We start from the raw sequence: 14,915 nt of genomic DNA, 5'->3' as shown, positions 1-14,915 counted from the left end.
AACTGTCCCCATGCTCAAAGGTTCCACCAGGAGAAACAACTCAATATCTACCTTATAGACCCTCTATGAAAATAAACAGAGGCTTTTACACTCAGCTGATCCACTGAGAATGGAGTGGTTAAGTCTGTTGAAGGTTACATAGAAGGTCAAGAATAGTAAGTTCACCTACAAAGATGATAAGAAATAATATTATTTGTACCTGATTATATTTTAGTATCATAAAGAATATACTGGCATTGGAGAAAATCCTAAGATTTATTAGGCTGATCCCAAGAATTGCCACACAATCACATGCATTTTAAGGAAATAGATTTATTTTCTTTGGACTTCAGGAGACTGCGGGGTAGCCTTTTGAAAGATACAAGATCCTAAAAGAGCATAACAAGGTATCTATTTCAATGTTTGGATGAGTGGAAGAGTCTGAACATAGGACAAGATTAGGTGTCAGTCACTTAATACGGTCACTTGGGTGCCAGGATAGAGTAGCAGTTAGTGCAATGCTATTCCAGCTCCAGGCACTGGAATTCGGAGTTCAAATCCAGCGCAGCCTGTAAGGAGTCTGTACATCCTCCCTGTGAACAGGTGGTTACATCCTTCCACAGTCCAAATATGTACCAATCAGGAGATTAATAGGTCATTGTAAACTGTCCTGTGATCAAGCTCGGATTAAATCTGCAGGTTGCTTGGGTGGAAGGGCCTGTTCTGTGCTGTACAGGTTTCCCCCGCCATCCGAAGATAGAGTGTTCCTATGAAACGGTTCGTAAGCTGAAATGTCGTAAAGTGAAGAAGCAATTACCATTTATTTATATGGGAAAATTTTGTGAGCGTTCGCAGACCCAAAAATAACCTACCAAATCACACCAAATAACACATAAAACCTAAAACAACAGTAACATATAGTAAAAGCAGGAATGATATGATAAATACACAGCCTATATATAAAGTAGAAATACTTTTCCACAATCATTACTGAACTGTTCGCTGAAGCGAAAATCTCACGCAAGCGCTGTTGGCAAGAACACTCTCTCCAGTAACCTTTAAACTATGAAGCTGCCAAATCATACCAAATAACATGTAAAAATACACAGCCAATATAAAGTAGAAATAATGTATGTACAGTGTAGTATCGCTTACGAGAATCAGGAAGACAGCGCCGAGCACACGATGGTGTGTTAGACTTGTCGGAGTTTGGGTGATGCAGTGGCCCCCATCCTCTGGGCCGCTGAGCGATACATTGCTGCGAAGAACGCAGGGATCCAGCGGTAGCCAGGAGGTACACAGCACATCTTTAAGAAAAAAGCCAAAACAAACATGCTAATTAATTAGGTGCCGCCCGTAATTGTCGGCCCAGATTAGTGCCGATTTCCGATTGCATTGTCTCTGATTTGGGCCGACAATTACGTGTCGGCGGCACCTAATTAATTAGCATGTTTATTTCGGTTTTTTTCTTAAAGATGTGCTGTGTGCCTCCCGGCTACCTTTGCATTCTCCACGAATCGGTATCTGGCCGTGGCCTGGGGGTTGGGTGGTGGGACACTGGTCTCATCGCCCATTTCCATTAGAGCAGGCAGCTCATCTTCTTCTATCTCTGCCCGCCTCGATGTCGAAAGTTGAGGTTCGTCGTCTGCTGTGGCTGATGTGGAAGCTTGCTTGACTGCCAAGCCTTGCGCATTTTTCTATTACACAGTTCTTTAATAAGGACTCAAACCATCCTGCAAATATCCCCTAAACTGATGTACCCTTTCAAAATTCAAGTCGTACTTTATCATTACTCATTCGGTTTCAATTGTTATCCTTTTTTCTTCCAATTGCACCAGCTCTTCATCTGTCAGTTCTTGGTGATGGGATGCCAAAACCTCTTCAACATCATGTTCGTCAGCTTCCACAAGCCAAACTCACGTTGTCCTTACTTCGTTCACCATGATCAAAACGCTTAATTATGTCTAGTTTTACCGTAAGTGTAACACCCTTACGAGCTCTTTCAGGCTGTTCCGATACCATAGAACTCATCTTGCAAATGGCTGCTCACAGGCACATGTTAAAGCAAAGCAGTTCCAAATCTGGGGGAGAGCAGCTGCTCGGGGCACACTGCCTTTTATCACGCACTGATTTTTTTTGCGCGCTGATTTTTTATCACGCGCTGAATTTTTTTTTCGTAACAGTGAAAACACCTTCTGAAAGCGAAAATAGGGTACTAATGTTGGTCTTTCGTAACAGTGAGGTTTCGTAAAGTGAATGTTTGAAAAGCGGGGGACACCTGTACCTCTAAACAAGTAAAAAGAGAAATAAATACAGAATATGTAGAACTTCTTTGCTCAGAGAATGCAAAATCTGTGGAACACTCTACCCTGATGACCCATGGGTATATTTAAAGGGCAGATACATAATTTTTGAAAGATCAGGAAATTAAGAGCTTAGGAGTACTAGCACAGAAAAACAGATGAGCTCTGGTCTGATCAGCCATGATTAGACTGAATGATGAGGCAGAGACCAAGAACCCTACTCCTGCTCCAATTTAAGTGCTTATGTTCTTATTACAAGTTGGAGAGCTTAAAACATGGAACAGAGGAAAGTGGGCAGGAGCTTGTTACAACTTTGGATAGAAGATTGGGAATTGCTTCTTATCTTCAATGACTTTAAAATTTGAGCTGCCATATTTCAGGGTTAACAACAACATGCTTATAAGTCATAGTTATAAAGCAATATAGAATGATACAGACCCTTCAGCCCAACAAGCTCATGCCATCCATAGTGCCCAATCATCTAGGTTCAATTTCCAAAGTTCATTCCCTTCCATGAACCAATCCAAGTGCTTCCTAAATGATAATAATGTACCTGCTGCAATCATTTTCACTGGTAGCTTATTCCCTTAAGTCCCTTACAAATCTTTTTCCCTGACCCTAAATTTATGCCCCCTAGGTATAGGCTCCTCTACACTACGAAAAGAGATTGTGACCATCCACCTTTATCTATAACCATATAACAATTACAGCACGGAAACAGGCCATCTCGGCCCTTCTAGTCCGCGCCGAACTCCTACTCTCACCTAGTCCCACCGACCTGCATTCGATCCACAACCCTCCATTCCCTTCCTGTCCATATATCTATCCAAATTAACTTCAAACAACAACATTGAACCTGCCTCAACTACTTCTGCTGGAAGCTCGTTCCACACAGCCACCACTCTCTGAGTAAAGAAGTTCCCCCTCATGTTACCCCTAAACTTTTGCCTTTTAACTCTCAACTCATGTCCTCTTGTTTGAATCTCCCCCACTCTCAATGGAAAAAGCCTATCCATGTCAACTCTATCTGTCCCCCTCATAATTTTAAACACCCCTATCAAGTCCCCCTTCAACCTTCTACGCTCCAAAGAATAAAGACCTAACTTGTTCAAACTTCCTCTGTAACTTAGGAGATGAAACCCAGGCAACATTTTAGTAAATCTCCTCTGTACTCTCTCAATTTTGTTGACATCTTTCCTATAATTCGGTGACCAGAACTGTACATAATACTCCAAATTTGGCCTTACCAATGCCTTATACAATTTCAATATTACATCCCAACTCCTATACTCAATGCTCTGATTAATAAAGGCCAGCATACCAAAAGCTTTCTTCACCACCCTATCTACATGAGATTCCACCTTCAGGGAACTATGCACCATTATTCCCAGATCCCTCTGTTCTACTGCATTCTTCAATGCCCTACCATTTACCATGTATGCCCTATTTTGATAAGTCCTACCAAAATGTAGCACCTCACATTTTTCAGCATTAAACGCCATCTGCCATCCTTCAGCCCACTCTTCTAACTGGCCTAAATCTCTCTGCAAGCTTTGAAAACCTACTTCATTATCCACAATGCCACCTATCTTAGTATCATCAGCATACTTACTAATCCAATTTACCACCCCATCATCCAAATCATTAATACGTTTGTATATATACGTCTATATATCTCTGCCTCTCATTATTTTATAAACCTCTGTTAGGTCGCCCCTCATTCACCTAAGATCCAAAGAATAAGGCTCTAACTTGGCCAACATCTACCTATAACTCAGGCCCTTAAGTATAGGCATCTTCAAATATTCTCTGCACTGTTTCCACTCCAAGTGCAGTTTCACCAGTGGCTTAGACAAATGCAACATATTGTCCCGACTCCTATATTCAAAGCACTTACAGATGAAGCCTAGCATGTAAAGACCCTTTTCACCACAATGTCTACCTGTGGCACCGTTTTCAAAAAACTATGCACTTGTACCCTGAGTCCCCTCTGTTCCACTACACTCCCTAGTGCCCTACCATTCACAGTACATCCTATACTGGTTTGTCTTTCCAAAATGCATTATTTCACTTATTTGTATTTAAATCAATCTGCCATTCCTTGGCCTACTTCCCCAATTGATCAAGCTAAATCAGATACAGCAACAATGGGAGAGGAAGAATTAAACAGTATTTGAGAGGAACCCATTCGCAATATCAATGTGGCTGAGGGAGTCAGGTAATCAACAGTTTAGTCAGAATAAGAATCATGGGTGCATGAGATGGCTCTAGTGGGTAGGAGGTGGAATGGAGTTCAAAAACTATCAGCAAAAGTACCACAGTGAATATTTAGGAAGGCTTGATTAAGTTAATCTTGGGAAACGGAAGAAAGGCAACCGAACAGATAAGTTTAACAGTAAGCCCTTTATAATTGCAGCTGCAGTCAAATTGGAGCAGACAGTGAAGGATGGTTTCTGAATAAACTTTAAGATGCTGAAAAGTAATTGGGTATGTCTATACATTCCAGGATCACTTCTGATTAACAATCAGGTTCAACAAGGAAAATCAGGACCTGCTCATACATAATACCACAACAAATGGTTAAAATAATTTTGTTTTGCCAAAGGTATTGAAAACTCGTCCCTTAATTGATTGGGAATGGCTTTATTCATTAATAAAAATAGGCTTAACAGGACAAGGTCATTAAGGATAAGGGATTGGACTTAGCTAACCAGTAGTTGTAGAAAAATTATGAGTGTGTAGGATTTTGTGAATAAAACATATGAGGGTCATTTTATGTGTTTAACAAAAGCTACAATCCTTTACTTTGTTATGTACCCCGCACCGGGTTAAAGAACCAGCAGAAATGGAAAAACACGGGGAGTCTGGTATTGCTGTTATCTAAAGCTATTTTATTAGTAACTACGCACTACAGTAATATAAAAATCAGATAAATCAAACAGGTTCGCAAAGTTTATGCATATACAGGTGTGTAAGTATAAAAGCCAAACTTCTTCAAGCTTAGGTGGTAATTGATACAGTCTTAGAATGGTAGGTAAGAAAAGTTCAGTTCAAATGCACAGATTAATTAATGCAAGATGTCTATAATCCAAAAGCGAATGTTGTGAGAAGGAAATTACATCGATGTTTCACAGATTCCACGACAGCAATTCAAAATAACAATAGTAGTAGGTTTTGTCTCCGAAGTTGTTCCACTCTACACATGAAATATCACTGACAGTGATCTTCAACCAATATCCTTTCAACACAAGTGGTACCGGACCCAAATTCAGCTACGGGTCATCGCAAAGTGGTGGCCACAAGATACTCCAACAGAATCCACGTATGGATTACCACCAACAGTAGCTTATCACTAAGGGGACCCTCTTCAAAGGAACCACCACCCAGGCAAGGGTCGACACACCGGTAGATTTCACAAGGTTACCCCAAACACACAACGTGATAGTCACTTATCCAGTTCCATGACATATGAAATAACTCCAACAGTGATTTGCCACAGGGGTGACTTTCTTCGGTGAACTACCACACCCAAACAAGGGTAACACACAAGTAGTATTCACAAAGGTACTCCCCTCAGCAGAGAACCCACTCCTGTGGATTAACTACATGACAAGTCACACGTTCATATTTGAATAGAGCTCAAACTCACCCTTACAGGCTACTTAGAGAGAGACCAGTGACCTCTTTGTCACTAGGTTTCTTCTGTTTCAAACCTTCCTCTCCCCTCTTCTCTTCCTTTAAAGTCACCGAATGTGACCACAAAAAGGAGACCATCTTCTGTGGTAAAGTTATCAACCCAGGCAAGGATTGGAACCCTGATAACTTCCCACCGGTCACACCTTTTCCACACTGCGAGAGCCACTGACCGATTCTCCCGATCGATCCTCCAAAACCCACCTTTCTGTGGGCACACAAAGCTAATCCAGTGTCCAAACCCATGTGTGTCTGTCTAACAACCAGCTGTCCTTGTATTTATCTCAGCATGCTGAACACCAACTATCCATCAAATAACACCGCCCTCAGTCACCATGACGACTCACGAGCTGCTCGTTGCTCTCTCTCTCTCCATGGCAACCCAGAAGCTGACAGCAGTAGTCAGTGTCCTTGTAAAAGTGTAAACACGAGCTGAATGGCAGACTCTGCCCCTCTCTCTCTCTCAGCAAAAATCCAAAAGTTAGTCTCAGTTCTCTCTTGTGCCTTAAAGTGATAGTCCACCGCAAAAAGGAACCCTAGGGGTACATAAGAACTTCCATTGCCAACTAAACTAAAAGCAGTCGCCTTAAACTGATGTCATTACGTCAGACACCATTTTAAAGTGAATAAAACTCAATGACAGTTGAGAATTATGTGGAACAGTTTCTATTACAAACAATGTTGTCATCTGTCACCCATACATTATCCTACAAGTGCAAGGTAAAGCAGAAGCTTTGTCTGGGACAGATATAGATTTCAAGAGGAAATATAGCACAAAATGAAAATCTTAGAAATTAATTCTACCCATAATAGATAAAACACTAACAAAGTCAACAGGCTTGACCAAAGTATTGACCATTTCATTGGTCACTTGGTTTATCTGCTGAGAGAGGTTCAATGAAAGAAGAACAGTGAATATGGAAGACTGTTAAAGCTGAAAACATCCAGGATAATAAAACACTGAATGGCATGAACATCGACTTCTCTAACTTCCACTAATGCCCCACCTCTCCCTCTGTCCCTCTGAATATACCCCTTGCCCATCCTCTGGGTTCCCCCCCTCCTTGACTTTCTTCCCGGACCTCCTGTCCCATGACCTTCTCTTATCCCTTTTGCCTATCACCTGTCCAGCTCTTGGCTCCATCCCTCCCCCTCCTGTCTTCTCCTATCATTTTGGATCTCCCCCTCCCCCTCCAACTTTCAAATCCCTTACTCACTCTTCCTTCAGTTAGTCCTGACGAAGGGTCTCGGCCTGAAACGTCGACTGCACCTCTTCCTAGAGATGCTGCCTGGCCTGCTGCGTTCACCAGCAACTTTTATGTGTGTTGACTGAATGGATCTCATTGTTTTAACTCTTCCCTCAAAGATAACCTAGATCTGCTCCAATATGTGGCTAAGCACAGCTCCAATGCTATCTTCAAATTCACTGACGATATAGTATTTTCTTGGACGAATCAAGGGTGATGATGATTACCAGAGCGAGGTAGCAAACCTGGATGAGTGATGCGACGGCAACCTCTTGTTCAGTAGCAGCAAAATTAAAGAGCAGGCTGTTGACTTCAGGAGGGTAAGGAAGGCGAACATGAGCCAGTCTACATTCGATGATCAGCAGTAGTCAGTTCTTTTAAATTCCTCTGATCACTCTTAATTCGGAGGAACAACACCTCATATACTGATTGGGTAGCTTCCAATCCGATGGCATGAACTTTGATTTCTCTAACTTCTAGGAGTGACCCTTCCTTCACCATTTCCCATCCCCTTTACCCTCTTCTCATGTTATCTCCTTGCCTCCCCTGGTGCTCCTCCACCCCCTCCCCTTTTTTTTTCTTTCTTCCATGGCCTTCTGTCTCTTTCACCAACTTCCTAGCTCTTTGCTTCATCTTTCTCCCAAGTTTCACCTATCACCTGGTGTTTCTCTCTCCCCTCTCCCCACCTTTCAAATCTACTCCTCAGCACCTTTTCTCCAGTCCTGACGAAGGGTTTCGGCCCAAAACGTCAACTTCCCTTCAACCATCCGGTTCTCCAATTAGGCAAAAGCCTAATTATCACTACAGTTATCAACACCATGTCCACTATGATCACATTGCAATAAAACAGACAACTCTTTTTGTTCTAATTGTGTTTTTTTCTTGCTAAAAATTGTCTATAATTTAAGTTTAATTGATATTTTATTGTGTAGACTATTTATATGATGCTATGCGTCTGGGATGATTCTTCCCTAAAAATTAGAGAAATCAGTATTGGAAAACAGATAGGGAGGACGATAAGAAACAATACATAGAATCAAACAGTGATGGTTCTACCTGTGATGGCTGCAATGGAACAGACAAGGAAACATTGTCAATAAATATGGGTGGGCAGTATACAACAGAACGAAAGGAGGGAGGTGGGCTCGATGGAGAAGCTCAAGTCAGGACTTTGAGAAGCAGCATGGTTCTTAAAAGCTGAGCGAGGAAATCAGGGCAGAATTCCCTGTCAGATTTTATCATGACAAGAGATGTGATAAACCTGATTCTGATATAGACAAAGAGTGGGAAAATGGGAAGGGCAGGGGAGGGAGTAGGAAGCACCAGGAAGACATTCTGTAATTATCAATAAACCAATTATTTAGACTCAAATGACATTGTCTGGTGTCTCAGAGCTGGGAGCGTCTGCACCTGTGCCATATCACACCTCTGGCACTCTTCTTCTGCCAACTGTCCCACACTCCTCCCACCAAATTCACCATCGCCATTCCCATTCCCAACATCCTTTCCTCCCGCCAGATTTACAAACTCACACTTCGCTTCACATCAGTGATGAAATATCAGCAATCTGAGCTTCCAGGTAAGACATTTTTACTTGAATTTAATCCCGTTAATCAGCAGAATTAGAGTAGACTGAACCAGTATTGCAATCTCAAAGCATTTAACTCACAAAGACAGAATACAAAGAAAAATAAAAGCCTTCACTTCTAGGATTACCATGTTTCTATTAATGTAGAATAATAATATTCCATGTTGAGGAACTTCATTATAGAAAACTTTTTTTTCCCCAACTTCAGCTGCCTCTTATGCCCAGATTTATTTTAAAATTCAATTCAAAAGTTTTCTATACACCCTGGAGGGTTTGGATTTACATTCACTGCACTATCATCCCCATTCTCTGGATTGCTAGACCACTATGCTTCCAGACTCAACTCTTCCCTACAGTCCTCTCCAGATCTGTCCATCTACAGGTTGATATAGCTAAGTTTCCTACTCTTCCCAATTTTTTATTTGTGTAATGTACGTTCTTTTTAGTTATATAAAGGTTCTCAGGCTGAAGAAAGTGTCAATGAACACAGCAGTAGATGCCCTCTCCCTACCCAAGAAAACACTAATATTTCAGTTTATATATACAGGAAATATAGCGATTTATGAAATGTTCTATGAGTCTAAATATTTCTTTAGTCCCACTATTAATATTCAACATCAGAAACCTTTCCATTGATACAAAATATTTCAAATGCTGATGCTTATTCTGGCTGGTCACCCATTTTCCTTCTAGAATATTTGCTCACTGTTAATGCTCCAGCACAAAGAAATAAATGTTCCACAAGGCCAAACATTGATCAGGTTGGTCACTGTGTATGTGGCACCAATGAAACATTAGCAGTGTGCACCATGTCTAGCACACTGAAATCAGGCAGTGAATTTCAGGCTGAAATACTTGTCTTTCACTAGGATGGAAAGGGACCAAGTGGAGATGCAAGCTGATCTCTTCTTCAGACTCAGATGAAGCCAAGAGACTGGAGATGATGGAAATCTGATAAACCAGATACTAGTTAATACCTGACTGATGCACATCTGGGAAAGAGAAGATTGATGTAAAATAAAAGGAAGTAAAGGAACCCAACATATACAACACATTTTTAAAAATAAATCCTGATTAACTATAGTACTGCAAACAGCATCTATTAGAGCCCAGCTGCTTGAGCTAACCATACTTTTATTGGCAGAACATTGTCACCACATCAATTGCTGGTTAGTACATTCTGAAAAACTGAATTTACAGTGAGGCTATGGATAAAGAAACCAGTTGATTCCAGATGTGACTATAATGCTAACATGCGAAAATCTGCAAGTGCTAGAATGCCAAAACAACAGACAAAATGCTGGAGGAACTCAACAGTCCTGATGAAGGGTCTCAGCCCAAAAAGTCAATTGCTTACTCTTTTCCATAGATGCTGCTTGGCCTGCTGAGCTCCTCCAACATTTTGTGTGTGTTGCTTTGGCTATATTACTATCAGCTCAAATGTACTATCATTCTGTTATTCCAGCATCAACTTGCCTGAACAAAGATAGTTGAACAGTCAACTCCTTATGGGACAAGAATCCCAGAAAGAGTGTAGTGAATATAAAAAATGTAAGTGAGATGTTCTTTCTTACATACTAGCTTTGGCTTGAGCCTTGCAAAATTATTAGTTTACATGACACAAGATGAATGAGGTTTTAAAAAGATGTTGCAAGGAAAACTGTCAACTAATGCTGCCACCTCCTGGATCTCCGATGAAGTGCACCAGTACGGTCCAAGCTCTCCAGCTATCCCAGCATTCTTAAACACAATAAAGACAGCAAATGCTGGAAATCCAAAGCAACATACAAAATGCTGGAGGAACTCATCAGATCAGGCAGCATCTATGGAAACGAAGAAGCAGTCAACATTTCAGGCTGTGATCCTTCTTCAGGACTGAAAAGGAAGGGGAAAGATGCCAGAATAAAAAGGTGGAGGCAGGGGAAGGAAGATAACTAGGTGATGGGTGAAGCCAGTTAGGTTGGAACGGTAAAGGGCTGGAGAAGAAGGAATCTGATAGGAGAGGAAAGTAGACAATAGGAGAAAGGGAGGGGGGAGGCGGAGGATAGGCAGGTGAGAAGGGGCAAGAGGCCAGAGTAGGGAATAGAATAAGATGGGTTTGGGAAGGGAGAAATTTTTTCTACCACAAGGAGAAATTGATATTCATGCCATTCGATTGGAGGGCTACCAGACGGTGGCGTCACCTTGGCACAAGAGTCCATGGACAGACATGTCAGAATGAGAATGGGAATTAAAATATGTTTGGCCACTGAGAAGTTTGCTTTTGGCAGATGAAGCAGAGGTGCTCGACGAAGCAGTCCCTAAATTTACAACTAATGTAGAGGAAGCCGCATCGGGAGTACCAGATACAAAAGACGACCGCAATACATTCACAGCTGAAATATTGCTTCACCTGGAAAGACTGTTTGGGTCTTTGAGTGGAGGTGAGGGAGAAGGTGATCAACATTAACATTGAAGCATTTCAGATTAAATTAAATGTTTCCATCATGCTCTGGTCCAAATGGACTAATCAAGAGACACTGCAATTAGTTAAACATATAGCGATAACAAGAAGACACTCTGAATGAGCTATTTTTTAAAAAAATACAGACTTTCAACAAGATTGGGACCATTTAATAGCACTGACTTTGTGTGAGCCATTCCTATAACACCCACAGCCCACCGTCAGCAGGAAAAACACAATAGTACTTACTGGCCTATGGTTTAGAATTCCTCTTTATCTAACAGCAGAACTCCTTTCAAACCCAGAGAAATAGAATTAATATTGCATCCTGGTGAGTGTAAAGCTGTACACATGAATAGGCTCAATTTCTAGAACACATTGTGATAAAAGCACAAACCTTCCCGTGACTCAGGTAAGCCTATGGAAAACCAGTACAGGAAATAAAAGTACGAGGGGTGATTGATAAGTTCGTGGCCTGATTTTAGAAAACCTAGCACATTTATTTTTCAACATAGTCCCCTCCTAGGTTTATACACTTAGTCCAGCCGTCGTGGAGCATATGGATCCCTTCTTTGTAGAAGTCGGCATCTTGGACCTCCTGAAGTGGTCCACAGCAGGGGTGATTGACAAGTTTGTGGCCTGAGGTGGAAGGAAATGAGTTATTAACTTCAAACTTTCTGCATAATCATTCAAAGAGTTGAACTGCACGTGCACGTAACAAGAGCTGTATAACTCATCTCCTTCTACCTTAGGCCACAAACTTATCAATCACCTCTGCTGTGGACCACTTCTGGAGGTCCAAGATGCCGACTTCCACAAAGAAGGGATCCATATGCTCCACGACCGCTGGACTAAGTGTGTAAATGTAGAAGGGGGCTATGTTGAAAAATCAATGTGCTAGATTTTCTAAAATTGACTCCTTCTACCTTAGACCACAAACTTATCACCCCTCGTAAGGAGGATTCGATTCTGAAGTTAAGGTTGATGGCCAAGAAACCTTTAAGCTATGCTGTAGCTCTGCATCTGATCTAGCTCTGCTTGGAATGACAGAGCTGAAAGATGCTCTCCAATTTGATGTGCTTTTATTTTGGAATGGTGGATCTGTGTCTTCTTGTCAACCAGCTGTATGTTGTACTACTTCCAACAGATTCACATTTAAATTGCTACATAGCAGCACAAGCGTAAGCTACAGATGTCTAGTCTCTGCTGTGAGACTAGACATCTTTCTAGGCCATGAAAAACAAGAAAAACTGCAGGCGCTGGTTATCAGAAATAACAGCAGCAAATACTAGAGATCTTCAGTAAGTCAGGTAGCATCCACAGAAGCAGTTAACGTTTCAGTTCCAGGGCCCTTCGTCAAAACTGACAGAGCTCTGGCAAAGAGTCTTGGAACAGAAACCTTAACTTTCTCTTTCCACAAATGCTACCTGAACTACTGAGTGCTTCCACTATTTTCTGTTAGCTTCCTCAGGTAACTAATGAAGGGAAGATCAGGTCAATTTCTGGGTTAGAGGCAGACAAGTGCAGTGAAATGAAATGCCAGTTGATAAGCTAAGAGAAAAAAGACAATTATCTCCCACATGTTATGTTAAAATATAAGAGCACAGCACAGGAACAGGCACTTTGACCCACGATGTCTGTTCTGAGAATGACTCCAAATATTCTTATATTCTTTCAGAAACCTCAGGCTTTTAAAACCAATTCTTAGATTTAACTATTCACTAGCCTTTACTTACCACATTGTTTCAACTAAGCAAGTGTTGCTCAATGTCAATTTTAAAAACTGGATAATCAAGTTATTTCAAACTTGATCTGTGATCTTTTGTCGGCCATCAGCTTGACATTCATTTTTTTTTATTTAGAGGTACAGTCAATTAAAGAATATCCAGGATCAGCATATCAAAGTGACATATTGCTATCTGAGGGAATCAGAAGAGGATCTTGTTCACTCAAGAGGGTGGTGTGAGAGTGGAATGAGCTACCAGTGAAAGCGGCTGATGCAAAGTCAATTGTAATGTTTATAAGTTTGGATAAGTACATGGATGAGAAGGGCAATTGTATGGGTGCAGGGTGATGGAACTAGGCAGAAAACCAGGATAGCACAGACTAGATTGGGCTGTTTCAGTGCTGTAGCGCTCTATGACATATTAAAACTTTCTACAGATATACATTATATCATCTAGCCATAGTGCTTTAAGTAACTTTTGAGTTATCTTTCAAGTAATTGGACAATGTTTGTATTTAATGTTAACTTCACTCTTTTACAATACAATTCCTTTTGGCTCTTCCCTCCAAAAAGAATTCTCTCAGTTAACATTCCTTCCAAACCCTGATCTGAGCACATGCGTCGAAAATCAAAACAAAACTGCAGATGCTGGAACTCGGAATTAAAAACAGAAAATTCTGGAAACTTCAGTAGGTCAAACAGCCTCTGTGGCAAGAGATACAAAGTTAACATTTCAGGATAGATTCCTCATCACTGCTGCTGGATGCTTTAATCCAACACTCCCCCTCCACCTCCTCCTTTTGGCATCTTCTACTTCTTAAGTTTCTTTAAAAGTCCACAAAAGTAATTATTCATCTACACCAATATTTCCCCTCTTCTAACCATTCCTTTCCCACTTTTCTTGAAAATTAAGTCTTAATTATTTAATTATTTATCTGCTTTCCCAGTCTTGATGAAATATTTTTGAATTGAGATGTTACTTGTTTTCTTTTCCATATATATTGCCTAATCTGTTCATTGTTTTTTTCCAGCATTGTCTAAGTTTTACTTTAGTTTTCCAGTTTAGTTTTTTGATTCAAATTCCTTCCCCTTGCATTCCTCCTGAGTACCAAGACTTCACAACTCATCAGGCTGCCATTTATCATGCTTTACAACTATGATTGTGCATTATATCTTACACTTTCACCCTTCTCCATTTAGTAAAAGGTCCACCATTAACAGAGGAACTCTCATCCTCTAATAATTTTCCTATTTGCTCTCTCACATGTGCAACTTATTGAATCATACCTGGTAAAGCAGTGATGAAATCCCTCTGCAACATAGGTTTCAGATAGGAGTTAATATGTCCATGCTGGTAATGGCACATCCGGGAGATTAGGTGCTCCACAAATTCCACCTGATCTGATTCAGACCACTGGTCAAAGTACTTAATACACAAATCCTTCTCTTTCTCGTAGTTTCCAGATGGCCTCTTTCTGGGGACGATCATGGAAGGGGGCCCATTTGTGATCTGGATTCATTTGTCAGAAGAAAGGAAACAAAAACATCATGGATACTTAGACAGAAGTTTGAGAGAAAAATCAATATAGATGCTTCAATACTAAACACTTTAAACACTGCAGTAGACTTTTTGCATTATGCTTGGGTGTGTGTGTGTATGTGTACGTGTGTGTGGACAAGAACAAGAAAGCAGCATTCAATTTAGACAAGACATACTAACCTTCTGTTGGGGGGGGTCAACATCTCAAGGATCAAGTAAATTAAAAATTATATCATTGCAAAACATTCACATCACAGAATGTATAGCACAAGAGGTAATGCATTTCAAACATGCAATACTTACAAACTATTTAAATCATTGCTGCAAGCTTGGCATATATAAGCAAAAACAATTTATCAACATCTATATTTGATACATTGCATGTCTTACAGATGT

The 14,915-nt window shown here is 40.8% G+C and overlaps 1 protein-coding gene across 6 annotated transcripts in view; it reads right to left on the bottom strand.

The window, feature by feature from the left end:
- The window catches only part of LOC140200336 (F-box/WD repeat-containing protein 11), a 279,942-nt gene that overhangs the window by 159,034 nt on the left and 105,993 nt on the right, over positions 1 to 14,915 (bottom strand). For all 6 annotated transcript variants that reach the window (XM_072263523.1, XM_072263522.1, XM_072263527.1 and 3 more), the window contains one exon: positions 14,267 to 14,489. In XM_072263523.1, coding sequence (XP_072119624.1) covers positions 14,267 to 14,489 — 223 coding nt within the window. The remainder of the gene's footprint in view (positions 1 to 14,266; positions 14,490 to 14,915) is intronic.

This window comes from Mobula birostris, chromosome 7, assembly GCF_030028105.1.
Source record: "Mobula birostris isolate sMobBir1 chromosome 7, sMobBir1.hap1, whole genome shotgun sequence".
Taxonomy (NCBI): Eukaryota; Metazoa; Chordata; class Chondrichthyes; order Myliobatiformes; family Myliobatidae; genus Mobula; species Mobula birostris.
Note: the sequence above shows the minus strand (reverse complement) of the source record. Positions and strands in the feature narration are given on the sequence as shown.